At 37.1% G+C, this 27,382-nt stretch overlaps 1 protein-coding gene and 1 pseudogene across 1 annotated transcript in view; one reads left to right on the top strand and one right to left on the bottom strand.

Annotated features, from left to right (window-relative positions):
* RALGAPA1 (Ral GTPase activating protein catalytic subunit alpha 1) overlaps nt 1-27,382 on the bottom strand; it is a 285,382-nt gene that overhangs the window by 213,233 nt on the left and 44,767 nt on the right. Inside the window, exons 2-6 of the mRNA XM_037739396.1 lie at nt 18,094-18,204; nt 17,503-17,552; nt 12,614-12,671; nt 4,176-4,219; nt 1,981-2,158 (exon numbers count right to left, since the gene is read on the bottom strand). Coding sequence (XP_037595324.1) covers nt 1,981-2,158; nt 4,176-4,219; nt 12,614-12,671; nt 17,503-17,552; nt 18,094-18,204 — 441 coding nt within the window. The remainder of the gene's footprint in view (nt 1-1,980; nt 2,159-4,175; nt 4,220-12,613; nt 12,672-17,502; nt 17,553-18,093; nt 18,205-27,382) is intronic.
* LOC108306003 lies at nt 6,814-8,839 on the top strand (annotated as a pseudogene).

Here is a 27,382-nt window from a genome sequence, read left to right on the forward strand (position 1 = left end):
AAAAAAAAAAAAAAAATAATCTGTTAAATACTTCAAAATGACATATAATGTAAATAAGCAGGCATACATAGCCTACTTGAACTGGCTCATTATAGATGTTACGCCAGCTTGGTAATGTTTCTAACATTTTCTTCTACAAGTATAGTTTTGCTTTACCACAAAACCTAAATTTATAGAAATAAAAATTACAAATAAGATGTAGTACCCAACAGAGCACTTGTTCTGGATTGAACTGTGTATCCTCAAAATTCTTATGTTGAAACCCTAACCTCCAATGTGGTTGTACTTGGAGGCAGGGCCTTTAAGGAGGTAAAGTAGCATGAGGTTATGTGAATAGGCCCAATTGGATAGGACTGGTATCCTTATCTAACTGTGAGAAAAGTAAGTTTTGTTATTTAAGTCATCCAGTCTGGTTACTGTAGCCCTAGCTGACCAATGTAGCACCGTATAGGACAATGTTTGCTCATGAAAGAATTTAAAAAAAATCACTTTAAGTTATTTAAATAACAGGACTCATACACAAAGCACAAAGAAGAGAGTTAAAGAAGTAAAAATAAAATTAGAATATTAGAAAAATTTGTTCCAGAGGAGGAACAAAAAAAAAAGAAAAAAAGGAAAAAAGAAAAAAGAAAAATTTGGCCAGGTGCAGTGGCTCATGTCTGTAATCCCAGCACTTTGGGAGGCTGAGGTGGGCAGATCACCTGAGTTCAGGAGTTCGAGACCAGCCTGGCCAACACTGCGAAAACCCATCTCTATTAAAAATACAAAAAAACTAGCTGGTCATGGTGGTGCACATCTGCAGTCCCAGCTACTTGGGAGGCTGACGCAGGAGAATTGCTTGAACCCGGGAAGCAAAGGTTGCAGTGAGCCAAGATCACAACAATGCACTCCAGCCTGGGTGACAGAGTGAGATTCTGGCTCAAAAAATAATAATAATATTAGAAAAATTTAAGGTAAAAAGCACAAAGACTCACTAATAAATGAAAGCAAAAATTAAACATTACTGAAATTATAAATTTTTAAATAGCAATACTGTTTATGAAAATTCATTTATAAGCCAGGCATGGTGGCTCATGCCTGTAATCCCAGCACTATGGGAGGATGAGGCAGGTGGATCAACTGAGGTCAGGAGTTCGAGACCAGCCTGGCCAACATGGTGAAACCCTGTCTCTATCTAAAAAAAAAAAAAAAGAAAAAGAAAAAAATGTATTTCTAAAAATTAAATTGACATATTATATTTTCACAGTCATCTAACGGACAAAGTAAAACACACTTGTACTTCAATGTACATCCAAATTAACTCCAGGATACAAGATGATATGTAATAGTAATTAATGAAAAATGTTAAACCATAGGTTTTTGATGCTTATACCTCCGGGGCGTTACTGACTCTAGAGAGAGTATGTCCATCCCAGGGCTAGCCAGTTCCTAGAGACAGTAAGTGACTAGCCTGTGAGCGTGCCTTTTCGTATTCAAACCAACCACTTCAGAGCCTACATCCCTACCACCTACTCTACACTAACATTCAAGGTGACTATTCCTCCATACTAATTACAAAAGGGTTGGGTACCAGACAACTAGGGACAACTCTATGCCCCAGAGCCCACTGGATTTATTCAAACTAGCTAATCCTAAACTTGCTTACCCTGGGTTGCCTGTTTCTTCCCAAAGAAACCATAATAAAGACTCTTGCCCATGTTTTCCCCCGTTCCCTCTGCCTCCTGAACAACTCTGGGGCTTTCCGATGTAGCCCCTGTGGCGTTCGAGCCCCTTCCTCTTGGGAACTGTGAATAACAAACTATTATTTCAGCAGCTTTTTTGATCTGCTGGCCTCACGATACCTGAAGAATAATAAAAGTTATGTTTTAATACATTGCCTTGGGTTATCCAGTCAACGAATGTACAGACATTTTAAAAAATACACTAAGAGACTTCATAGAAAGCTTAAACATAGGGATGGATAACATCCATGAATCTTACTTTCTTGAAGGTTGAGTGGAGGATTAATGAGATTATCTAAAGTTCGAGGTCCATGCTCAGACTGTGGTGCTGAAAATCCAGGGATTAAGCATGAAAACATCCAGAGCTGTTCTTTGCTACAGTTATTCTGAAGAGCTTGCAACCATAGTAAGAAAAGACGAACACCTTCCCGCCTAATCTAAAATAAAATAAAATGAAAACAGAGAGTATTTTTATTTATAATGGAAATATTTTCTTCCTTTGAAAAACAAAGTTCTCTAGATGATGACTACAGAATGATACTTTGGAGAGACAGGGCAGGGAGGGAAGTTGAGGAGGAGGAGGAGGTAGACAGATATACCAATAGCATCCATTGAAATCATTATTTAGAAATACAAATGCACAGATTTTTAACAAGTATAGAATGAACTTGGTCTCTAGCTATTTAAAGCCATTTTTGTCTTATACTTTCCACTTATAATAATCAGAAAATCATTTCCTTCTTGTCTAATTCCCTCCTTACCTACCTCCCATCATTACCAGTCTAATCCAAGCAGCAAGAGAGAGAACAATGACTGCTGGTGGTGAGAATGAGTTTGGTAAAAGGAGGAATGGTTAGGGGGATCCTGGAACACTGCAAATTCATGGTTCTTGCCCTGAAAAGCTCCAAAATTGTTAAAACTATTAAGTATAAATTATTAAAAATAAAATTATTTAAATTATTTGAATAAAAAATATTTAAAAGCTCTCTGAAATTATCTCATTTACTTATTATTTTATTCTAAGCTCCAAGGTAACAACTTTGTTCAACTACTCTATCAAAGCACCTAAACCAATACCTTGTACACAGAAGACATTAATATTTTAATTGATTAATAAATGCTCTCTCAACATAAAAACAGTAAAAGAGAAATACAAAAAAATTTAATCTCTGATAAGCAAAACACTAAGTTTTCCATTAATCTAACCTTACTGATAGTTTTGGAAATTACCCTACCAGAGCTTGTTCATGGCCACTGTCAAAGGTATTCAACTGTTGTCACTTTCACAGTTCAGCCAGTTAACAGGAGAAAAGCTAAAGGAAGGCTTATTTCTTTTTATTTTTATAGCAAAGCCACGATGCCAAAAGCACCTGTAATAATGTTACTTTACCTAACCTACAACAAGGTGTTTTTGGAATGGGCAGTTTCTCTTACCACAGCAAAATGACACAATGAAAAAGAAACAAGGCTGGGTGCGGTGGCTCACGCCTGTAATCCCAGCACTTTGGGAGGCCGAGGCGGGTGGATCACGAGGTCAAGAAATCGAGACCATCCTGGTCAACATGGTGAAACCCTGTCTCTACCAAAAATACAAAAAATTAGCTGGGCATGGTGGCACGTGCCTATAATCCCAGCTACTCAGGAAACTGAGGCAGGAGAATTGCCTGAATCCAGGAGGCGGAGGTTGCGGTGAGCCGAGATCGCACCATTGCACTCCAGCCCGGGTAACAAGAGCGAAACTCCGTCTCAAAAAAAAAGAAAAAGAAAAAGAAACAAAACTGTGTGCGTGTGTGTGTGTGTGTGTGTGTGTGTGTGTCCCCTACTTTCCTCTATATCTAAGAGTGGCTATGGTACAATGAAGAATAATCTGTTGAATGACTAAAAAATGTTTTTCTTCTTGGGACCATAAAGAGGAAAGATTTCTGGTGAATGAGTCTATTGAGTAGCAAAGTACAACAGTTTTTCAATGGCTCCGGTCAACCTAGAATGGATTGTCAAACTAACTCTGCTACTTTTTTTTTTTTTGAGACAGGCTGTCTCTGTCGCCCAGGCTGGAATGCAGTGGCGTGGTCTCAGCTCACTGCAACCTCCGGCTCCAGGGTTCAAGCAATTTTCCTGCCTCAGCCTCCCAGCTAGTAACTGGGAGTACAGGTGTGTGCCACTGCAGCAGGCTGATTTTTGTTATTTTCAGTAGGGACCGGGTTTCACCACGGTGGCCAGGTTGTTCTTGAACTCCTGGCCTCACGTGATCCACCCACCTTAGCCTCCCAAAGTGTAGGGATTACAGGCATGAGACACCATGCCCAGCCTCTTGCTACATTTTAATTAAATTCACTTCAATTAAATAATAATTCAAAGATTTTCAGAAAAACGTTTAGGTAGGAAAAGTATAACAGGTAGCACGTATGTTCTACTCAGTATTTTTAAAGTCAGAGAAAATAAATACAGTCATACCTTTAAGGAGTTTCCTGTGTGAAGTAGTTTCTTTAAAATCAATCCTGAAAACAAAATGTGATTTTAAAAATTCACATCTTATCTATTTGTAAATGTCAGAGTTCTCGGTCGGACTTGAAAACACTTTTAAATAAGTCCTTGGCAACCTCCAAATTATTCTTGGTGACCTTTATATCCTTCTGGCCATACTTGGGACCAGAAGGGCATATAAAAAGAATCACCTTTTCAAAACATGCTTTATTACAATTAAACATGATTTATTAACAAAACCTAGCCCCGAAATTGCATTTAACACAATCTATTATAAATCTCTTAATTAGACTAAGAATACAATAAAATACTTTGTCACTATCCAAATGAAATCCAGTGCAGAAAATTTTCATTAGTTAACCACATGAACATCCATAATTGTAATATTTCCTAACAAATATTTCCATTATTTAATTTTCTGTTTCAAAAAGTCATTAATATTTCCTTTTTTCTTTTAAATTATGATATATTTCAAACCTACACTAAAATACTGAAAATAACATGAACAAACCTGCAGAGGCCCACCATTTAGTTTGAATAAACCTACACATAGTTCCATGTTTGTTTCATTTACTTGCATTATCTCCAATGTTTTACTTAACTGTACAGGTATCACTGAAGCCCAAATCATATTGTTCCTTTCTTCCTCAGAAGAAACCATTATCCAGGCTTTGGTATTAATCATTTCCAAAAATATTTTTATATTATTACTACACATTTATAAATTCATAAAAAATAATATAAACTGTATCATACAAGTCATTTATTTTTAAATAGTCATTTACAAGTTACTTTTCATATCCAACATTAGCTTAAGAAATTTATCTGTAAGTATCTATGTAGCTCTAGTTAATTCATTTTAAGAGATGAATATTATTCCACAGTATGAACATATCAAAATTTATTTATCTTCTTTATACTAAGACATTTGTTTTCAAATTTTTGCTATTTCAAGAGTACTATAATAAATAGTTCTTGTTCATGATTCCCTGTATACACCTGAGTTTTTCCAGAAATTCAGATATATAAACATGAATAAAATAGGAATAGGGGTATATAAATAGGAATACTACTACTTTCAGCTTTACTAAATATTAAATAATTCTCTCCAAAGTAGTTGTGACAATTAACAGTACTACCAGCAGTACACGAGAGGGTTCTAGTACCATATTATTGGCAGCACAAAACATTGACAGATGCTCTAATATTTGATAATCTGATGAATGTTAACTATCTTAATGTTGTTATCATTTGATATTTCCTAGTGACACTGAACATCTTTTCATTTGGCCATTCAAGGTTTGCCTGTTTTATACTTTGTACAATTTTCAATTTGGTTGTCCTTTTCTTTTTTTTAAAGAGATGGGGTCTCACTCTGTTGTCCAGGCTGGAGTCCAGGTGCAATCATAGATCACTGCAGACTCAAACTCCTGAGTTCAAGTGATCGTACCTCCTCAGCCTCCTGAGTAGCTGGGACTACAGATGTGCACCACCAGGTCTGGCTAATTTTTGCATTTTTTGTAGAAATACGGCCTCATTATGTTACCCAGGCTGGTTGTGAACTCCTGGCCCCAAGTGATTCTCCCACCTCAGCCTCCAAAAGTGCTGGGATTATAGGTATGGGCCACTACACCTGGCCCTCTTCTTCTTCTTTTTTTTTTTTAAATATGAGGAGTTATTTCTATATTACTAATTCTATGTCTAATTCTATGAGTTGAAGATATATTCTCCCAAACAATTCAATCGTTTTTGCTGGGTGGGGAGGTGGTATTTTCTGATGCAGGTAAGTTTTAATTTTTTTTTTTTTTTTTTTTTGAGACAGAGTCTCACTCTGTTACCCAGGCTAGAGTGCAGTGGCATAATCACAGCTCACTGCAGCCTTGACCTCCTGAGCTCAAGTAATCCTCTCACCTCAGCCCCTGGAGAGCTGGGAATAAAGGCACACGCCACTGTGCCTGACTAATTTTTGTATTTTTGTAGAATAGGGTTTTGTCATGTTGCCAAGGCTGGTCTCAAACTCCTGAGCTCAAGTGATCTGCCCATCTTGGCCTCCCAAAGTGCTGAGATTAGAGGCATGAGACACCATGCCTGGCCTTAAATTTTAATATAATTAATTTGCCAATGTTTTTCTTTCTTATGTGTTCTATGTATAAAGAAATCCTTCCTTACATTAAAATTATAAACCAAATATTCTCTTCAAAAGTTTTAAAGTGTTGCTTTCCACATGTAGGTCCTAAAATCTATCAGAAACTTATTTCCTTGTAGGCGAAACAGAGTTTGTTTTTTTGCAAATGGAAAACCAAGTATAGCATTATTTCAGGGTTTATTATGTTCAAATGAACTAAAATGCCATCTCAATCATATTTCAAGTTTCCATACATAAGCTTAGGTCTTTGGCTGATCTCCACGTTCCTTTTCATTCATTTACTTGTCCATCCCTACATCAGCAACAGTGTCTTTATTAGTATAACTTTATAATATATCTTATTATCAGGCATGAAGATAGCTAACAACAATACCCTCTTGGCCCGACTTATTATTCTTCCAAATTGCTTTGGCTTTTATTTTACATAAATTTGTTAGGTTACATTTTTAAATCCCTATAGGAATGTTAAGAATTGTTACGTGTGTGTGTGTATATATATGTATATTTGATATATATGATATATATTTGATACACATGGTATATGTATTTAACATTTAAAAAATAATGTGTACTATTAATGTTTATATATATATTTAACAAATTTATCTGTGTGAGACGTCTTGCTCTGTCACCCAGACTGGAGTGTAGTGGCACAATCATAGCTCACTGCAGCCTCAACCTCTTGGTCTCAAGTGATCCTCTCACCTCCCAAGTAGCTGGGAACACAGGTGCACACTACCACACCCAGCTAATTTTTGTACTTTTTTGTAGAGTTGGGGTACTGCCATGTTACTTGGGCTGGTCTCAAATACCTGGGTTCAAGTGATCCACCTACTTTGGCCTCTCTGGGATTACAGGAATCCCAGAAAGAGCTGGGATTACAGGAATGAGCCACTGCACCCAGCCAAAAATTACTGTCTTACGTGTACATCAAATATGCTAAAAGGTAATGCTACAGTATTTCAGAAATTGTTGGATAGGGAGCTCTACTAATGGAAAAACAAATTTAGATGAGTCTGCTGTGGGATCTGCAAAAGCAGATGGTGTATTTGGACTAGTTAAAAATCCCTGGAATTATTCAAAACAATATAGAGAAAAGAGGAAGCAGAATCTCCACTTTGAGAATGAAGATTCAGACTGGCTGATAACTGGAGGAAGCTCAGGTGGGGGTGCAGGTGCCATAACAGCATCCACATGCTATATGGCTTTAGGATCAGATACAGGAGGATCAACCAGAAATCCTGCTGCCCACTGTCAGCTTCCAGGTTTCAAGCCAAGCTATGGCTTAGTTTGCCATCATGGTCTCATTCCCCTGGAGAATTTGATAGATGTGCAAGGAATCTTAACCAGATGGGTGGATGATGCAGCAATTGTGTTGGGTGTACTGCTGGACACGACCCTAAGGATTCTACCAAAGCATAGGATTCTGTTAAACCATTCATGCTTCCCAGTTTGACAGATGTGAGTAAACTATGTATAGGAATTCCAAAGGAATATCTTGTATTAGAATTATCAAGTGAAGTACAGTCTCTTTGGTCCAAAGCTGCTGACCTCTTTGAGTCCGAAGGGGCCAAAGTAACTGAAGTATCCTTTCCCCTTTCCTCGCACCAGTTATTCAATTGACTGCCACCATGTATCGTGCACATGAAAAGTAGCATCAAATATAGCAAGATTTGATGGGCTACAATATGGTCACAAATGTGACGCTGATGTGTCTACTGCAGCCATGTATTGCTGCCACCAGATGAGAAAGGTTCAATCATTTGGTAAGGGGAAGAACTCTCTTGGGAAATCTTTTCTTATTAAAAGAAAAGTATGGTTGGGCATCGTGGCACATGCCTGTAGTCCCAGCTACTCAGGAGGCTGAGGTGGGAGAATCGCTTGAGCCCAGGAGTTCTGGGCTGTAGTGCACTATGCCAATCGAGTGTCCGCAGTAAGTTCAGCATCAATATGGTGACCTCCTGGGAGCAGGGGACCACCAGGTTGACTAAGGAGGGTCGGAAACGGAGCAGGTCAAAACTCCCGTGCTGATCAATAGTGGGATCATGCCTGTGAATAGCCACTGCACTCCAGCCTGAGCAACATAGCGAGACCCTGTTTTTAAAAAATAATAATAAAAATAATAAAAGAAAAGTATGAACATTATTTCATCAAAGCACAGAAAGTAACATGTCTCATTGCTAGTGATTTTATGAATGCTTTTAATTCTGGAGTATGCTAACTCCCACCATCTTGAATGAGGCAGTACCATACTTGGAGTTCACCAAAGAAGACAACAGAGCATGAAGTGCCTAGGATGATATTTTTACACAGGCTGTAAACATGGCAGGACTGCCAGCAGTATCTCCCTGTTGCACTCTCAAACCAAGGGTTGCCAACAGGACTGCAGCTTATTGGATGTGCATTTTGTGACCAGCAGCTTCTTACAGTAACCAAATGGTCTGAAAAACAAGTTTCCTGTTATTCAACTTCAAGAACTTATGCATGATTGTTCATCAATCCTTGAAAATGAAAAGTTAGTCTCTGTCTCTCTAATATGGTAGGGATAAATATATCATGCAAATTTTTAAAAAATTGTTGTCTTTATACTGTCAAGTTTATTTCCCATGAATATTGCATAAAATTCCATTTATTCGTTAAAGTTCTTTCCTGTTCTTCAATAATCAAATAATTGCCATACATTAATTTAATAATTTTTATTGAATAACATACTGAAAACTAAATTTAATATTTTAAATGACTATAGAATATACATTCTTTCCAAGCACACTGAAACATTCTCCAAGAGGTCTATACTCTGAGCCACAAAGCATCTCAGTAACTTTAAGATTAAAATCATGCAAAAATATTTTTTCTGATGACAAAGGAATTAAGTTGTAAATCACAAAGGAAACAAAATTTGTGAAAACATCAAATATTTGAAGAGCTTAAAAATAAAAACACTTGGCCATGTGCGGTGGCTCATGCCTGTAATCCCAGCACTTTGGGAGGCTGAGGTGAGTGGACCATGTGGTCCGGAGTTTGAGACCAGGCTGACCAACATGATGGAACCCCATCTCTACTAAAAATACAAAAATCAGTCCAGCATGGTGGTGCATGTCTGTAATTCTTGCTACTTAGGAGGCTGAGGCAGGAGAATCGCTTGAATCAGTGAGTTGGAGGTTGCAGTGAGCTGAGATTGCGCCACTGCACTCCAGCCTGGGCGACACAGGGAGACTCTGTCTCTAAATAAATAAATAAATCACTTTCTTTTTTTTTGAGACGGAATCTTGCTCTGTTGCCAGGCTGGAGTGCAGTGGTGTGATCTCGGCTCAAATTGGTCTCAAACTCCTGGCCTCAAGCGATCCTTCTGCTTTAGCCTATGCCAAGTGCCTGCTACAGAATGTTTTATAAAATATAAAAGAGGTCAAGTATGATGGCTCACGTTTGTAATCCCAGCACTTTGGGAGGTTGAGGTAGGAGGACTGCTTGAAGCTGGAGGTTTGAGAACAGCCTGGGGAACAAAGCAAGACCCCGTTTCTACACAAAAATAATTTTAAAAAGTGAGCCAGGACTGGATGTGTACCTGTGGTCCCAGCTACTTAAGAGGCTAAGTAGGGGAATGGCTTAAGACCATTTCAAGGCTTCAGTAAGCCATGATCAATCATGGCACTGCACTTCAGCCAGGGTGACAGAATAAGATCCTACCTCTTAAAAAATTTTTTTGAAAATACACTAGGCACAGTGGCTCATGCCTGTAATCCCAGCACTTTGGCAGGCTGAGGCAGGCTAATCACAAGGTCAGGAGTTTGAGACCAGCCTGACCAACATGGTGAAACCCTATCTCTACTAAAAAAAGGAAAAAAAACACCAAAAAATATTAGCCAGGCATGGTGGCACGTGCCTGTAATCCCAGCTACTCAGGAGGCTAAGGCAGGAGAATCACTTGAACCTGGGAGGCAGAGGTTGCAGTGAGCCAAGATTGTGCCACTGCACTCCAGCATGGGCAACAAGAGCGAAACTCCATCTCAAAAAAGTAAAAACATAAAAATAAATAAATAAATAAATAAACTATAAAAGACTGGAATGGAAAACAAGAAAATAGAAAGCAGAAAAAGTATAAAGAAAATCAATGACACCAAAAGTTCGTTCTTTGAAAACATCAACAAATATGACAAATATTAGACTGGCCAATAAAATAGGAGAGAAGACATAAATTACCAAAATCAGGGATGAAAGCGGATATAGCCATTAAGAAGAATGAAATAATGCCTTCCGTAGCAACATTTAGCAACATGGATACAGCTGGAGGTCATTATTGTAAAGCAAATTAACACAGGAACAAGACCAAATATCACATATTCTGACTAGAAGTGGGAGCTATGCCAGAGCAGTGGCTCACACCTGTAATCCCAGCACTCTGGGAGGCCGAGGCAGGTGGATCACAAGGTCAGAAGTTTGAGATCAGCCTGGCCAATATGGTAAAACCCCATCTCTACTAAAACTACAAAAAAAAAAATTAGCCGGGTGTGGTGGTGCGTGCCTGTAATCCCAGCTACTTGGGAAGCTGAGGCGGGAGAATCGCTTGCACCCAGGGGGCAGAGTTTGCAGTGAGCCAAGATCGTGCCACTGCACTCCAGCCTAGGCAACAGAGCAAGACTCCATCTAAAAAAAAAAAAAAAGTGGGAGCTAAACATTGGGTACTCATGGACATAAAAATGTCAACAACAGACACTGGGAAGTACTAGAGGGCCAAGGGTTGAAAAAAAAAACTATTAGGTATTATGCTCACCACCTGGGTGACAGAATCAATTATACCCTAAACCTTGGCATCCTGAGACATACACATGTAACAAACATGCATATGTATCCCCTGAATCTACAATAAAAGTTGAAATCATTAAAAAAAAAATAAATTAAAAGTTACAAAAAAGACTAAAAAAAAAAAAAAAAAAAGAATGAAAGGGGACATCACTATTGACCCTATAGGAATTAAAAGGATTACTCTAAGGAGCAACTTGAACAACTTTCTACCAACAAATTGCTTCCTAGAAAGAGACAAATTATCAAACTGACTCAAAGAGATACATAAAATCTGAATAAACCTATAACAAGAAATTGAAGTAATAATTACAAACATCACAAAGAAAAGTCCAAGGACAAATGGCCTCACTTTTGAAGTTTACCAACTATTTAAAGAAGAAAATGTTACCACTCATTCACAAACTCTTTCAAAAAACAGAAGAGGGACCACTTCTAAACTTCTATAGCTATCTTGATAGTAAAGCCAAATAAAAGCGTGGCAAAATAAACTACAGTACAGTATTTGTCATAAACACAGAGGTAAACTGAGCTAAGCAACAAATAAAAAGGACCATAAATAGTAAGCAAATAGGATTTACATCAGGGATGGAATGTTGGTTTAACCCTTGAAAATCAATTAGTGAAATACATAATATTAATAGAATAAATGACAAAAGCACCAATGACATGGACAATGATTGCATCAACAGATGCAGAAAGAGCATTTGGCAAACCACAGTGCACGTTCATGATTAAAAACTCAACAAATTAGGCATAGAACTTCTTCAAGTGGATAAAAGGCATCTACAAAAAAACCACAACTAAAATCATATACAGTGGTGAAACACTGACCATTATCTTTCTCCCTGAAATCAGGAATAATGCAAGAATGTCTGCTCTTGCTTGCCACTTTTATTCAATATTGTACTGGAGGGACAATAAACAAGAAAGAAAGAAAAGAAAAGAAAAGAAAAGAAAAGAAAAGAAAAGAAAAGAAAAGAAAAGAAAAGAAAAGAAGAAATTAAAGGCATCCAATGAGAAATAAAAAAGTAACTGTACTCATTCACAGTAGAAAATCCAAAGGAGTACACAATAAAACAGAACTAGCAAACAATAAATAAATAAACTAGAAACAACACAAATGTCCACTCTATGTGGAATTTTGCATTTTTCTTCCATTTCTGATTCACAGAGGTATTTATCTTGGTGCTGATCTTGCTTTTTTGTTTTATAGTTTTATCTTCATTGTAAATGTATTCAGAATAAAGGAAGCAGTGGATCAAAACTTCCTACGGCATTTTGACTACAAATCCTTCATCTATACTTTTTCTTATATTCCTTGTCAGTCTGTTCTTGTATTCTTTATTTTCTTTTTACTAAAGCATCAACTATTAACTCATTTCAACTAACAACCCATTAAAGAGCATTTTCATATATTATCCTTTGTTTCAAATGTGAAATACAAATTTGAATTACTTACCAATACTATGAAACTGCCATCGCTGATGAATTCTTTCTGGAAGAAGCTGTAAAATTTTCTAAAAATCAATATAAAGAAAAAAAAGAAAAGAATAAAAGTAATGAGTTTAGATCCTGAAAAAATGTGAAAAATTAAAGGGCTTACTAAGTATAACAAATACGAAGTAGGCCGGGTGCGGTGCCTCACGCCTGTAATCCCAGCACTTTGGGAGGCTGAGGCAGGTGGATCACCTGAGGTCAGGAGTTCGAGACCAGCCTGACCAACTGGTGAAACCCTATCTCTACTAAAAATACAAAAATTAGCGAGGTGCAGTGGTGGGTGCTTGTAATTCCAGCTATTAGGGAGGCTGAGGCAGGAGAATCACTTGAACCCAGGAGGCAGAGGTTGCAGCGAGCCAAGATTGCACCATTGCACTCCAGTCTGGGTGACAAGAGCAAAACTCCAACTCAAAAAATAAATAAACAAACAAACAAAAAATACAAAATAGTCCCTGACCTAATCTGATAGTACTGACATTATTTTAGCGCTGGCATGTTGATCACTATTTGAAAACCTCAAAAAACAACAAACAATACAAACCAGTACTTGGAACAAGAACTTAATAGAACACATCTTTCACAATGATATATATTTTTTCCTAATGACTAAACGTTAATTCTAATATATTTAAAATGCTTATTTACTATTTCCAGAATTTCTTTTTTTCTGCCTTTAGATATGGAGTCTTGCTATGTTGCAGAGGCTGGAGTGCACTGACTATTCAGAAGCATGATCCTAGTGCACCACAGTCTTAATTCCCAGGCTCAAGCGATCTTCCTGCCTCAGTCTCCCAAGAAGGTGGGAATACAGGATGCACCACTATGTCTGGCAAGTCCTAGGATCTCTTTATTGTGGATACCACTGACGCATTTCAATTCTTTCAGATATTAATATTTGCAACATTTTCTCTTTCTTCTAATGGTTTCTCCTATTTTGATAATCCTAGAGAAAATATTTTGATTTTATAAGAACCCCATCAAATATTTATACTGAATTAATGTGAAACCAGAGGTACTTAGATGTAATGATGAATATAGTATGAGAGCAAAATTCTTTTTAAAAGGTGTGGGTTTCACTCTGTTATCCTGGCTGGAGTGCAGTGGTGTGATCATAATTCACTGAAGTCTCAAACTCATGGGTTCAAGCAATCCACTAATCTCAGCCTCTCAAATAGTTAGGACTACAGGTATGTGCCACCATGCCCAGATAAACTTTATTATTGAGATGGAGTATCATTATGTTGCCCATGCTGTGCCCAAGCTTCTGGCCTCAAGCAATCCTCCAGCTCTGGCCTCCAAAAGTGCTGGGATTACAAGTGTGAGCCACTGCATCAGGGCAGAGAGCAGGATTTAAAATTTGAGGAGTCCTATAGTTAAGCTAACAAATACAGGTTTCCATTAATTGGTAATAAAATCTTTCCACAAATATGTTCAAAATTCTGCCTTTTATTTCTCTTAATATTATACCTGTGTGGATTACTCTCGATCAAGAGCTATCTTACTGCTGAATAGTGCTCTCAATACTTACTCATCCACTTGCTCAATGACATTTTTGTGTATTTATTGTTATTGCTGTTCTTACTATTATTTAGAACATCACTAATGAATGCTTATAAAGGCCAAACACTAGGCACTTTATTATATAATGATATATTAATATACCTTGCATTAATCCTTGCAATTATTCCAAAACAAGGGTTTATCTCATTCAACAAATGAAGAATTCGGTTAAGTAGTACACTTAGGTTACAAAGCTAGGAAGTGAAAGAACAGAGGTTCCAAATTTAATATACCTATTTCCAAAACCTCTGCCTTAAGAATATACTGATCAAAGGATGACAAGCTTATTCTATACTTCCTTGCCTTGTCTTTGATATAATCTTCTTTAGTATACCCCATATGAGAGGATGATATAGAAATTTTAAAGTTCTACACAGATAAATGCTGGTCCCACAGGAGACACATAAAAAAAAAAATTTTTTTTTTTTTTTTTTTTTGAGACAGTCTCACTCCATTGCCAGGCCCCAGGCTGGAGTGCAGTGGCACAATCTCAGCTCACTGCAACCTCTACCTCCCAGGTTCAAGCAATTCTCCTGCCTCAGCCTCCCAAGTAGCTGAGACTACAGGCACGCGCCACCATGCCCAGCTAATTTTTGGATTTTTAGCAGAGATGGGGTTTCACCATGTTGGCCAGGATGGTCTCGATCTCTTGACATCGTGATCTGCCCACCTCGGCCTCCCAAAGTGCTGGGATTACAGGCGTGAGCCACTGCGCCCGGCCACATAAACTTTTTTAACCTTTGTCCTCCCTATGCGTCCCACAGCTGGCCAACAACTGCATACTTGTATTTATTTTTGTATAGGAAGAGATAAAATTACAGAAAAGTTGAAAAGACAAATTTATAAACTATTCAAAAGAATTTCTATATTATGACTAACAATTATACTTTAGATTTAGCCCCTTATATCTTTTTATACGGTTAATAAAAGATTAAAGAGATTACATGTGCCCTAAACTGCACAGAATATAAATCCTCTACCATTTTATTAACATTACATAAACATGCTTTTTATTCTAGAAAAAGGAAATCAGTTTATTTACGATTTCTTTTTCATCATTAGTCTCTAAAGGTAGAGGTCCCCTACTATAAGCAGAAGAATGTCAGCACAAAAATTAAATGATTTTTCCAAAAGATGAAAACCTGGTATCTTACATATTTTTCCTAATGAAATTTAATAATCCATTAAAGACAAACATTTCTATTTAAAGAATAAAAAATAATCAGTATATATTACATATAAAAAAATAGTTATTTTTACACATGAGGAATACCCCAAAAGAGCTTCTTATTAACTAATCAATCATCTCAGTTTCCTGAATCTAAGGCAAGCATAAACATTTGAAGGAATACTTTCCAGGAACCATTAGCTTGCTTTCTCTGTGGATACTTTTATTCTTTCTCAAAACATCTATGTTTCAATATTTCCCTTGTGAACAGTTCATGCACACACTTAAAGAAGTAATAAAATCAAATTCCTCAGGGGTCACGACTAATGAAAATTAATTGCAGAACAGATGATAACATCAATGTTACTGCTGTCTGGAACCCTTAAAAAAAAACTTTTTTTTCCTGTAACTAATCAACAGCTATGTGACATATAAATGAGGTTGTTCAAATTCTTCTAAATTACATCAAAATACTAAAGAAAGAATGAATTATTATTATTATTTTTGAGACAGGGTCTCACTCTCTTGCCCAAGAGTACCGTGGCACAATCATGGCTCACTATCACTTAAACCTCCCGAGTCACTAGTAATACAAGTGGCTTGCCACCACCATGCCTGGCTAACATTTTTGATTTTTAGTAGAGACAAGGTCTCGCTGTGTTGTCCAGGCTGGACTCAAACTCCTGAGCTAAAATGATCCTCTCGCTTCAGCCTCCCAAAGTACAGGGATTACTTTCAACCACCACACCAGCCAAGAGTGCATTATCTTTAATAGCAGCAGACAGAATAGCTCAATCTTCAGAAACTGATTTCCAAATTCTTTTCTATGCATCTCGAGTCACTACTCCTGGTTTTCTACAAGTCTCGAAATTCTCAGTGAAGATCAGAATACTCCTATGACCGTTTATCTGTTTACTTTGAAAAATAATAAAGAGCAAGGAGTTATTTTAAAAGGGGGATGAAAGGATCTTAATTTTTAAGAGTGTGCTAAAATTTTTTAAAAATTTAGCAGAGCATCAAATTTTGTTCATTCACCTATGAGCTATGTTTCCTGATTTTTATTTATAAAGACCTGCCCCAACTCCAATCTAATGTAAAAATGGCAATTTAAAAAATATTTAAGACTATTTTAAACAAGTATACAATGAAAAGCAGTTAACCAAGAAACAATAAATCCCTAAGGCACATAAAAGTTACATGAATATACCTTCTTAGGTGAGAATGTTTTGGAGTTAAAAACAAATTTTCCATTTCAGTAAACCATCCACAAATTAAAATTTTCATTGTTTGCAAACAAATTGAATATCATACCAATTTTGTCGTGTCAAATGTATACAAACATATCTGTATTTAAAAGTAATACACTGTATCTCAAAAAGTATAGGATTCAGTAAGGCATATTTTAAAAATTTAGATTTAGTTCTTAGAAAGGCTGGCAAATTCCCAGTGTTTCATTACATGTTTTTTTAACTTAAATTCATTCCTTTATATATTCCAAAAATTATTTTTGGAAAAAAAAAAGAGATACTACTGGAAAGAAACTGTCAGTATGAGCAGGGCATACAAAATTAAACAAATAACTCTGCCGGGTGCGGTGGCTCACGCCTGTAATCCCAGCACTTTGGGAGGCTGAGGCGGGTGGATCACGAGGTCAAGAGATCGAGACCATCCTGGTCAACATGGTGAAACCCCGTCTCTACTAAAACTACAAAAAATTAGCTGGGCATGGTGGCGCGTGCCTGTAATCCCAGCTACTCAGGAGGCTGAGGCAGGAGAATTGCCTGAACCCAGGAGGCGGAGGCTGCGGTGAGCCGAGATCGCGCCATTGCACTCCAGCCTGGGTAACCAGAGCAAAACTCCGTCTCAAAAAAAAAAAAAAAAAAAAAAAAAAAAAAACAAATAACTCTATGAACAGTAGAAAGTGTTAGAACTAAAAGTGAGATGTCAAAATATATGGTAGTTTAGAAATACAAGAGTACTTTCAATGCTCAATAAAGCACAAAAGTGGGAAAGAAAAAACGCCTGGCAGAGTACATAATATCTGAAAAGACGTTTAAGGACAGGAAGAACACTAGACATAAAGTGGTGGTGCTGAATGGGAAGTTAGATTCAGAAGCACTTACCTCAAAAATAAAAAGTATAGCATCCAATTCTTCTCTTTGAGACTTGTGACCTAAAACATTTTTATAGGAAAACATTTAAAACATATAATTTTGTCCTCATTGTTAACAGTCACTTAATGAACTTAAAATATTTCAACAATGAAGCGTTTTTTTTCCCAGCAGTTATTTAGTAAAATGTTTAAAGCATATTCCATTCATTACGTAGACAATATCATCGTGGCTCTCTTCACTTTTCTGAGAACTGTAATTACATTTAGGTTCTACATATTTATGTCTAGAAACAAATCATGACATATTACAAAGAACTGGAAAAAGCTCTGAAAATCAAAATATAAAAATGACTGCTCAAATGTGATACATGCTCCTATGGCAGAACCAAAGAAGGCAGAATGACAGAACAAATCAACCTGACCAGTGAAAAAGTAAATCTTCAAAGCCACTGTAAAGTAATAAGGATAGTAATACTAACCCATTAGTTGTTATTTCTAATACAGGTTACTAGACCTATGATGTCTAAGAGCTTTTCAAAGTTATGTTTATGCCAATTATTAGAAATATTAACATAAACCAAGATACATGTTAGCATCTTACCTTTCTGTTTAAGACTAGCTTCAATAGTCACAAAATTTTCAAAGAACACATAGTATATATGTGAAAAATGTTGGTCGAAAAATTGTTTAAGATCAATAGATTCTGCATTCTCTGAAAAATTAAAAACAATTACTGATTATTTACATGTATTAAATCATATTTAGCAAATACTCAGTGACAAGTTTCCTTAAAGAACTGCTCCTAAAATCCTATTCTACTAAAATCATTAATCACACACAAAAAAGTTAAATTCTATTTTCAATTCATAGCTACAGCTTTTCTAACTTCTATTTTCCCCAAGACAGTTTAAAATCAAAATAATAATTCATGATGTCTGAAGGCCAGGTGTGGTGGCTCACACCTTTAATCCCAGCACTTTGGGAGGCTGAGGCAGGCAGATCACCTGAAGTGAGGAGTTTGAGACCAGCCTGGCCAATATGGTGAAACCTCGTCTCTACTAAAAATACAAAACTCAGCTGGGTGTGGTGGTGTGTGCCTGTAATCTCAGCTACTTGAGAGGCTGAGGCACAAGAATCACTTGAACCTGAGGCAGAGGCTGCAGTGAGCAAAGGTTGTGCCACTGCACTCCAGCCTGAGAGACAGAATGAGACTCTGTCTCAGGGGGAGAAAAAAATAATAATAATTTATGATGTCTGAAATATATTTATTCAATAAATAGGTAACTAATAATAGGCTTTGTAAATAGGTACTTAGGGCTTAAAAAGCTCAAACACAGAGACTACTACTCGAAAAAAACTGTCAGTAAGAGCAGGGCATGCAAAATTAAACAAATAACTCTATGAACAGTAGAAAGTGTTAGTACTAAAAGTGAGATGTCAAAGTATTTGGCAGTTTAGAAACACAAGTGTACTTTCAAAGCTCAATAAAGCACAAAGGTGGGGAAAGAAAAAATGCCTGGCAGAGTACATAATATCTGAAAAGACGTTTAAGGACAGGAAGAACACTAGACATAAAGTGGTGGGGTTGAATGGGATGGGCATTCAAAGCATAAAAAAATACATGGAGCAAGAAAAGAGTGAGGTATGTTAGAATCCAGAAAAATAATTCATTTTGGCTAAAGCTTAGAGCATTTTAATAAAAACAAACAAGTAGACTTGAGTTATGTTTACATGTACTTATGCATATGTATTTATGCATAGAAGATTCCAAACAACTAGGCAACGTGACCTCTAGGGAGCATGACTAGTTTTATTGTTGCTTTCAGTGTAAGTGAGAACATTGGTGAAAAGGAGTAGAGAAATTCTACTCCATATACTTCCTACTATTCCAAATTGTTTACAAAAAGCACATTACTTCACTTACAATACAAAATAAAAAATTTTTGTGTTTTATTTTTTTGAGATGGACACTTGCTCTGTTGCCCAGGCTGTAGTGCGGTGGTGCAATATCGGCTCACTGCAACCTCCAACTCCAGGGTTCAAGCGATTCTCCTGCCTCAGACTCCCAAGTAGCTGGGATTACAGGTGCCCATTACCACACCTGGCTAATTTTTATATTTTTAGTAGAGACAGGATTTCACTATGTTGGCCAGGTTGGTCTCAATCTCTTGACCTCAAGTGATCCACCCACCTCGACCTCCCAAAGTGCTGGGATTACAGGTGTGAGCCACATGCCCAGCCTCAAAATATAATTTTAAAAAGCAACTGAAAAAAAATAAAAGATTTTTGAACCTTGGAAGGAAATAAAGAAACTATTCATTGTAAATAAACCCAAGTTAAAGATAAATGTCAATGAATTTCTTAGAATATTCTAATGTTCAACAGAAGATTTCAAAATAAAGTGAAATAGTAACAACACATAGATAGCACTTTAAATTATTTTATGTATTATCATATCCTATGAATATTCATAATAATTTTTTGGCAGGGACAGGGTCTCACTCTGTCACCCAGGCTAGAGTACAGTGGCATGACTACACCTCACTGCAGCCTCAACATCCTGAGTTCAAGCAATCCTCCCACCTGAGCCTCCAAAAGTACCCAGGACCCAGGTACCTCTTCACCACCACACCTAAATAACTTTTTAATTTTCTGTGGAGATGGAGTCTTGTTATGTTGCCCAGGCTGGTCTCAAACTCCTAGGGCTGAAGCAATCCTCCTATCTTGATCTCAAAGTGTTAGAATTACAGGCGTGAGCCATAACACCCGGCACAGTAACTCTTTAGTGATGTCTTATCTATGTGATTTTTTTCCAAGACTCTCTTTTGTTCTGCCATTCCAAAAGGAAAGGGACAGAAGCCTTTCCTCTCTATTCCCTTGGATTCTCTACATTTCTCTTTTATGGAAAGAACAATGTTTCAAAGTGTCTTATTGTCTATCTTCCAGGACTAGTCTAGCAACTTTAGAATAGGAACTGTGTCAGGATTTCCAAATATTGGCACAATGCTGAGCAAACAGTAGGTACTCAAATGTATTTTATGACTAACAAAATACATTATTTTTACTTTATTATATTCAGTTCATACAATATGGGAACTGTTACCTTGGAAAAGACTGCATAACCTACTGAAAGGCAAAATAGCACTGCCTCATCTTGACTGGAATTAGAATACCCAGATTTCAGTCCTGTCTGCAACACTTACTATTTGTGTGACTTTTTGCAGAACTAGACAAAATAATAATGCTTAACACAAACTGAATGTTTTCTAAACAATGCACACTATTCTCAGCACTTCACAGAAACTAATTTCTATAATCTAGATAGCAATACTATGAAATTAGTACCATTATTATCTCCATTTTACAGATGAGAAAATTTAGGCACAGAAAGTCTCAGAAACTTAGCTCATGAAGTACAGTCAGGATTTAAACACCAGGAACCCTAGATCTACTCAGCCTCCAATGTAATACATTTGTAAGAAAAGAATGCTAAATATTTATCTATTAATCTGCCTATAAGAATAATAATAGTCATCAAACACTAGTTAAATATATTTTATCGGATATCAAAATAAAAACACATACAATTGAAATAAAGAGGAAAGGTGTTCTATTTTTCCTACAGAGTAGTTTAAAGAACTATGAAACTAGAATAAAATAGGCTTGGGCTGGGCAAGGTAGTTGACATCTGTAATCCCAGTACGTGGTAGGCTGAAGTGGGATGGCTGTTTGAGGGCAAGAGTTTGAGACCAGTCTGGGCAACACATTGAGACCCCATTTCAACAAAATTTAAAATTAGTCAGGCATGGAGGCATGTGCCTGTAGTCCCAGCAACTCTGGAGACTAAGTTGGGGGAATTCCTTGAGCCTAGGAATTTAAGTTGCAGTGTGCTATTATTGAGCCAGTGCACTACAGCCTAGGAAACAGAGCAAGATCTTGTCATTAAAATAATAATAACAATGAAAGAACAAAATAGACTGCTATAATTACCTCTAAATTTCCTAAAATTAATGTTTCAAAAACACAATGTTTTAGGAGAGAGAAGAAAATAAGAACAATAACAAAGCAAACCAAAAACACAACAAAAGCAAACATGAATCAACTCAAGATTCTGTGACATATTAGGAGCCAAAATATTCTCTCTCGATTTCCTTCCCATAAGGCATGCTAACAAAGTCTGGAAATTATGTACTTGTTAATGCTAATAAAAATGATCAAAATTAGGCTAATTTCTTTTTTACTCCATATCTATTTGTAATGAACTTTTTAGCAAATCACCACCAATTTACAATATTTACATGGTAAGGAAGAAACACAGAAAAGATAGATAAAATACAATGAGAAGGTTTCACTTATTTAAAAACAACTCTCTCTCCAAAACAATAACACAGAAGAAAAAAATGGAAAAGGAAGAAAATCCAGAAATAAAGAGATTATGGGAAAAAAATTTCAACCAATTTTAAATCTCAATATCAAATCCTGTCCTTTCCAAAAAGGTACACTTAACCCATTCTGTTTCTCTTTCTATGAATGCCTCCATTACTCAGTCAGTTCTATATATGTCCTATGAGCTAGTATTACTCTCTTACAGAAATGGGGGCTCTTTAGGAGTAGCAAGCATGCCTCACCTTCTTTTATAACCTTTCAAAATTTTAATCTAGAAGGAGTGCCTTGCATAATGCTGAGCTGACGTTCAGTGCTTTAAAAAAAAAGTTTAAAGGTTCCAAAATTTACCTTATTTTTAGAAATAATTTTATTTGATGGCCGGGCACAGTGGCTCACGCCTGTAGTTCCAGCAATTTGGGAGGCTGAGGTGGGCAGATCACCTGAGGTCAGCAGTTTGAGACCAGCCTGACCAACATGGAGAAACCTCGTCTCTACTAAAAATATGAAAAAATTAGCAGGGCGTGGTGGTGTATGCCTGTAATCCTAGCTACTCAGGAGGCTGAGGCAGGAGAATCACTTGAACCCAGGAGGCGGAGGTTGCAGTGAGCTGAGATTGCGCCATTGCACTCCAGCCTGCGCAACAAAAGTGAGACCCCGTCTCAAAAAAAAAAAAAAGAAGAAGAAGAAGAAATTATTCCATTTGATTTGAAATGTTTGTGAACTAGTATTTCCTTAAAGAAATCAAGTAAGTATTTCACCACAAATTCAGACTGAGGTTTCTAAGATTTTAAAAACCTGACTCAGGCTTAGGAATGCTTTGCAGACCTTTGGGAGTAGTCATTTTAAGTAGCAAAATAATTCTGGGCTCCATTTAGTTTCCGCGAATAAAATTTCTCAGATGTTTCTTCAGGCTCTTTTTATGATACATTTTAAAAACTTTGTCATAAAACATTTACTTTTTACTACCTATTTTTAAGACATTTAAGCACTATAGCACACATGTAATTTAAAATTTCAAAGGTCAGAAGTCAGTTTTCCTGACCTAAAAGTTCAGATATTAAACATTTCCCTATAAAAGGTATCACATACCCAAGCTGGAAGATTAAAAATTCAACAAATTTTACAGTATCATAATTCTTCTTTATCCATTAAAAAAAGAAATCTCATTTACTCTTTTGCAAATGATAGCATCATAATATACTACCTGTGAAGTGTATCACAATCAAGCTGCTTCTAGTAATATTATTGTTGTTAGAAATAATAAATATAAATAATATAGAATATAGAAATAATTGTAATAAAGTATCAAACATTGTAAGTTACTGTCTTGTCTTAAAATAATGAGAACAGATCCACCAATATGCCAAACTGTCCTAACACAAACTACTCTCTCACTGTAAACACACAGAAATGCTGAATAAAAATAAGTAATACAACTAATTTAATACCAACCTCAAAAAATGAATGGGGAGAAAGAGAAGAAGTTAAGAAAAGAGAGGAACACAGGAAAGGAGAAAGCAGGATGGAGGAAGAGGGGACACAGGTAAAACAGGGGAAGATGAGAAAGTGTGATGGAGAAAAAGAATGAGGCTGAAAGGGAAATATGGAGGAGAGGGGATGAGGAAGTAAGGGAGGGAGGAAGGGGAGTGGGTAAAGAGGAAAACAAAAGAAATGCAGCATAAAATATAAGTAATATGAAGTAAAGCACAAATAAGTAGAAAGAAGAAAGAAAATACAGAAGAGAAAGAGAGAAGATGACAGAAAGAGAGGAGAAAGCAGCAGCAGGGAGGGAGGTTAATAAACATTAAAATGCTGGTTAAATTATAAATAATTCCTAATAAGGCTCTAAAAAGGGGGAAGATATATGAGGAGGGGAGAAGAAACTGGAAAAGGGATGGAAGGATGAAAGGTTCAAGGGAAGGAAATGAAAAATAGTAAACTGAGAGACAGAACTAGGCCAGGCGCAGTGGCTCACGCCTATAATCCCAGAACTTTGGGAGGCTGAGGCAGGCAGATCACCTGAGATCAGGAGTTCAAGACCAGCCTGGCCAACATGGTGAAACTCTGCCTCTACTAAAAATATAAAAATTAGTCAGATGTGGTAGTGGGCACTTATAGTCCCAGCTACACAGAAGGCTGAGGCAGGAGAATTGCTTGAACCCGGGAGGCAGAGGCTGCAGTGAGCTGAGATTGTGCCACTGCACTACAGCCTGAGGGATAGAGTGAGAGGAATGAAGGAAGGGAGGGAGAGAGGAAAAAAAACAGACAGAACTAAAGCTATTAGCCAGGTGCAGTGGTTCATGCCTCTAATCCCAGAACTGTGGGAGGCCAAGGTAAGATGATCGCCCAGGGCCAGGAGTTTAAGAACAGTCTGGACAATACACAAAGACCCCATCTCTACAAAATGTTTAAAAATTAGTTGGGTGTGGTGGTGTGCACCTATAGTCTCCGCTACTCAGGAGGCTCAGGCAGGAGGATCACTTGAGTCCAGGAGTTCACAAATGCAGTGAGCTATGACTGTGCCACTGTACTCCAGCCCAGGCTGCTCACGCCTGTAATCCTAGTACTTTGGGAGGCCAAGGCAGATGGATCGCCTGAGCTCAGGAGTTCAAGACCAGCCTGGGCAACATGGCAAAGCCCCCGTCTCTACAAAAAATATGAAAAAATTGGCTGGGCATGGTGGCACGTGCCTGTAGTTCCAGCTATGTAGGGGGCTAAGGAGTGGGAAGATTACTTGAGCCCAGGAGGTTGAGGCTGCAGTGAGCTGAGATCACTCTACTGCTCTTTAGCCTGGGTGACAAAGTGAGACCCTATCTCAAAAAATATATATGTATATGCTAATACATCTCAAATCTTTAGCCACCATTCCATGACCTTTCCTGAGACTCAGGCTTACACTATCTACCCAATTACATTTTCCACACATAACTCATATTCAGCTTGTCCCCTAAATGCATCTATCATCTCTTCTCATATCTTCTCTTGCTTCTACATTCCCTTATGAGGTTGGCAGTACCACCTAGCTGGCTTGGTGTTTTTTTTTTTGTTTTTGTTTTTTTTTTTTTTTTAACCCGGGCTGGAGTGCAGTAGTACAATCTTGGCTCACTGCAGCCTCAACCTCCTGGGCTCAAATGATCCTCCCATCCCAGACTCCCAAGTCACTGGGACTACTGTGTATACCACCATCGTCGGCTAATTTTTCTTTTTTTTTTTTTTAGAGATGGGGTTTTACCATATTGCCCAGGCAGGTATCAAACTCTTGATTTCAAGCAATCCTCTTGTCTCAGCCTCCCAAAGTGCTGCGATTACAGGTATGTGCCACTGCACTTGGCCACCACCTATCTCTTAAGCCAGAGATTCTTTTCAGATTCATCCCCCTCTCCTTTCATCTTTCATTACTCCACCACACTCCTATCCCTCAACAAATCACTAATATTTTTTGCCAAGTTTACCTTTCTAAATAGCTAGCTAATACATTTCTTTCTCTCTATCCCCACTGATGCTTGGTTTAGTACCTCCAAGGTCTCTTTCCTTAATTATATCACACTGTTACTATAATGATTTAACCAAACCTAAGTCCAACTACATGCATTACTGAACTGCTTAAAACACTACAAGATTTCCCAGTACATACAGGATAAAGCCTAAGTTTCTTCTTGTGACATACAAGCCATATTCTTCTCTAATTTCTCACTACCTTACCCACTGCCCACTAAATAGTAAGGCACTAAATAAATTATGGTACATGCATACAATGGAACATGTAGTCTCTAAAAATGTTCATAAAAAAATTTCTGAAATTGAAAAATGTGATAACTTTAGTAGTTCAAGAAGCAGATTAGAAGTAGATAATGCCTGTGAGTTGATATAACAGTGAAGTTAAACTCTAAAAATCTCCTCCATAAAAGTAATTAGACAAAAGCCATTAAAATAATCGTTTTCAGAAATCTAGAAATTAACCAAAGGCTCATAACAAGCAGGAGCATTTATTCCAAAAAAAAATTTTTGATGAATCTCAATAATAGTGAACTTTGTGGCACTTTAACTTATCCTATATCCATCCACCTCCCCCCAGCTCTATGGCAGCCTTGCAAACCAATAGCCCATAATCACAGTGAAAACTAGCAGCCTAGCAGCTACTGGAGAAGAATGGGATTGAGGCTCTTTCAAAGTCTCATTCTCAGAAAACTGTCATTATTTGACTTGTCTACCTGTTTCTAGGAAAACCTTCATTTGCAAAACTTGCCTCGGTTTGACTTAACTTGGCATTAACCCAGTACAATAGCCTTTCTCCTGGAAATATTTGTCTAAAACAACAGGTGACAAATGTCAAATTTTCAACAAAAAAATTACAAAACATGTAAGTCCAGGTACAGTGGCTCATGTTTGTAGTACAGCACTTTAGGGGGCCAAGACAGGAGTCAGAGACCAGCCTGGGTAACAAACTGGGACTCCCATCTTTACCAAAAAAATTAAAAATAAAAAATAAATTTATGGTTTCGGGGAGCTGGGCACAGTGGCTCACGCCTGTAATCACAGAACTTTGGGAGGCCAAGGCGGGTGGATCACTTTAGGTCAGGAGTTTGAGACCAGCCTGGCCAACATGGAGAAACCCTGTCTCTACTAAAAATACAAAATTAGCCAGATATGGTGGTGCACACCTGTAATCCCAGCTACTTGGGAGGCTGCGGCAGGAAAATCACTTGAACCCAGGAGGCGGAGGTTGCGGTAAGCCGAGATTGCACCACTGTACTCTAGCCTGGGCAACAAGAGTGAAAACTCCATCTCAAAAATAAATAAATAAATAAATAAAAAATTTACAATATATGCAAAGAAACAGGAAAGCATGTTCCATATACTTTAAAAGTATGTCCCATATACAAAGAGTGGTCACAGAAACTATCCCCCAGAGGAAGCACAGACGCTAGACTTATTAGACAAACACTATAAATCATCTATTTTAAATATGTCAAAAAACCTAAAGAAAACCATGTCTAAAGATCTAAAGGTAAGTGTGAGATGGTGTCTCACCAAGTAGAAAATATCAATAATAACATAAAAATTATTTTTTCAAAAGAGAAAAAAAGAAAGGACTTGAAAAGCACAATAAGTAAAATGAAAAATTCATTAAAAGAGCTCAATGGTACACAAACTGAAAAAACAAAAGATCAGCAAACCTGAAAATACGTTCATAGAGATTACAACTGTCTGCCCCTAATCTGCAAGGCCTAACAGTCAAGACACCCAGGAGATGCCTGAAACTGTAGATAGGCCAAATTCTATATATTCTATGCTTTTGACTAAACATACATACCTATAAAAAGGTTAACTTATAAATTAGGTACAGTAAGACAGTAACACAAATAATAAAATATAACAATTACAACAATATACTGTAATAAAAATTATGTAAATTTGGCATCTCTCACTTTCAAAATACCATGATATCTTTGGACCATGATTGACTGTGTATAACTAAAACTATGGAAAATAAAACCACAGAC

Source organism: Cebus imitator, unplaced genomic scaffold (assembly GCF_001604975.1).
Source record: "Cebus imitator isolate Cc_AM_T3 unplaced genomic scaffold, Cebus_imitator-1.0 Scaffold69, whole genome shotgun sequence".
Classification (NCBI taxonomy): domain Eukaryota; kingdom Metazoa; phylum Chordata; class Mammalia; order Primates; family Cebidae; genus Cebus; species Cebus imitator.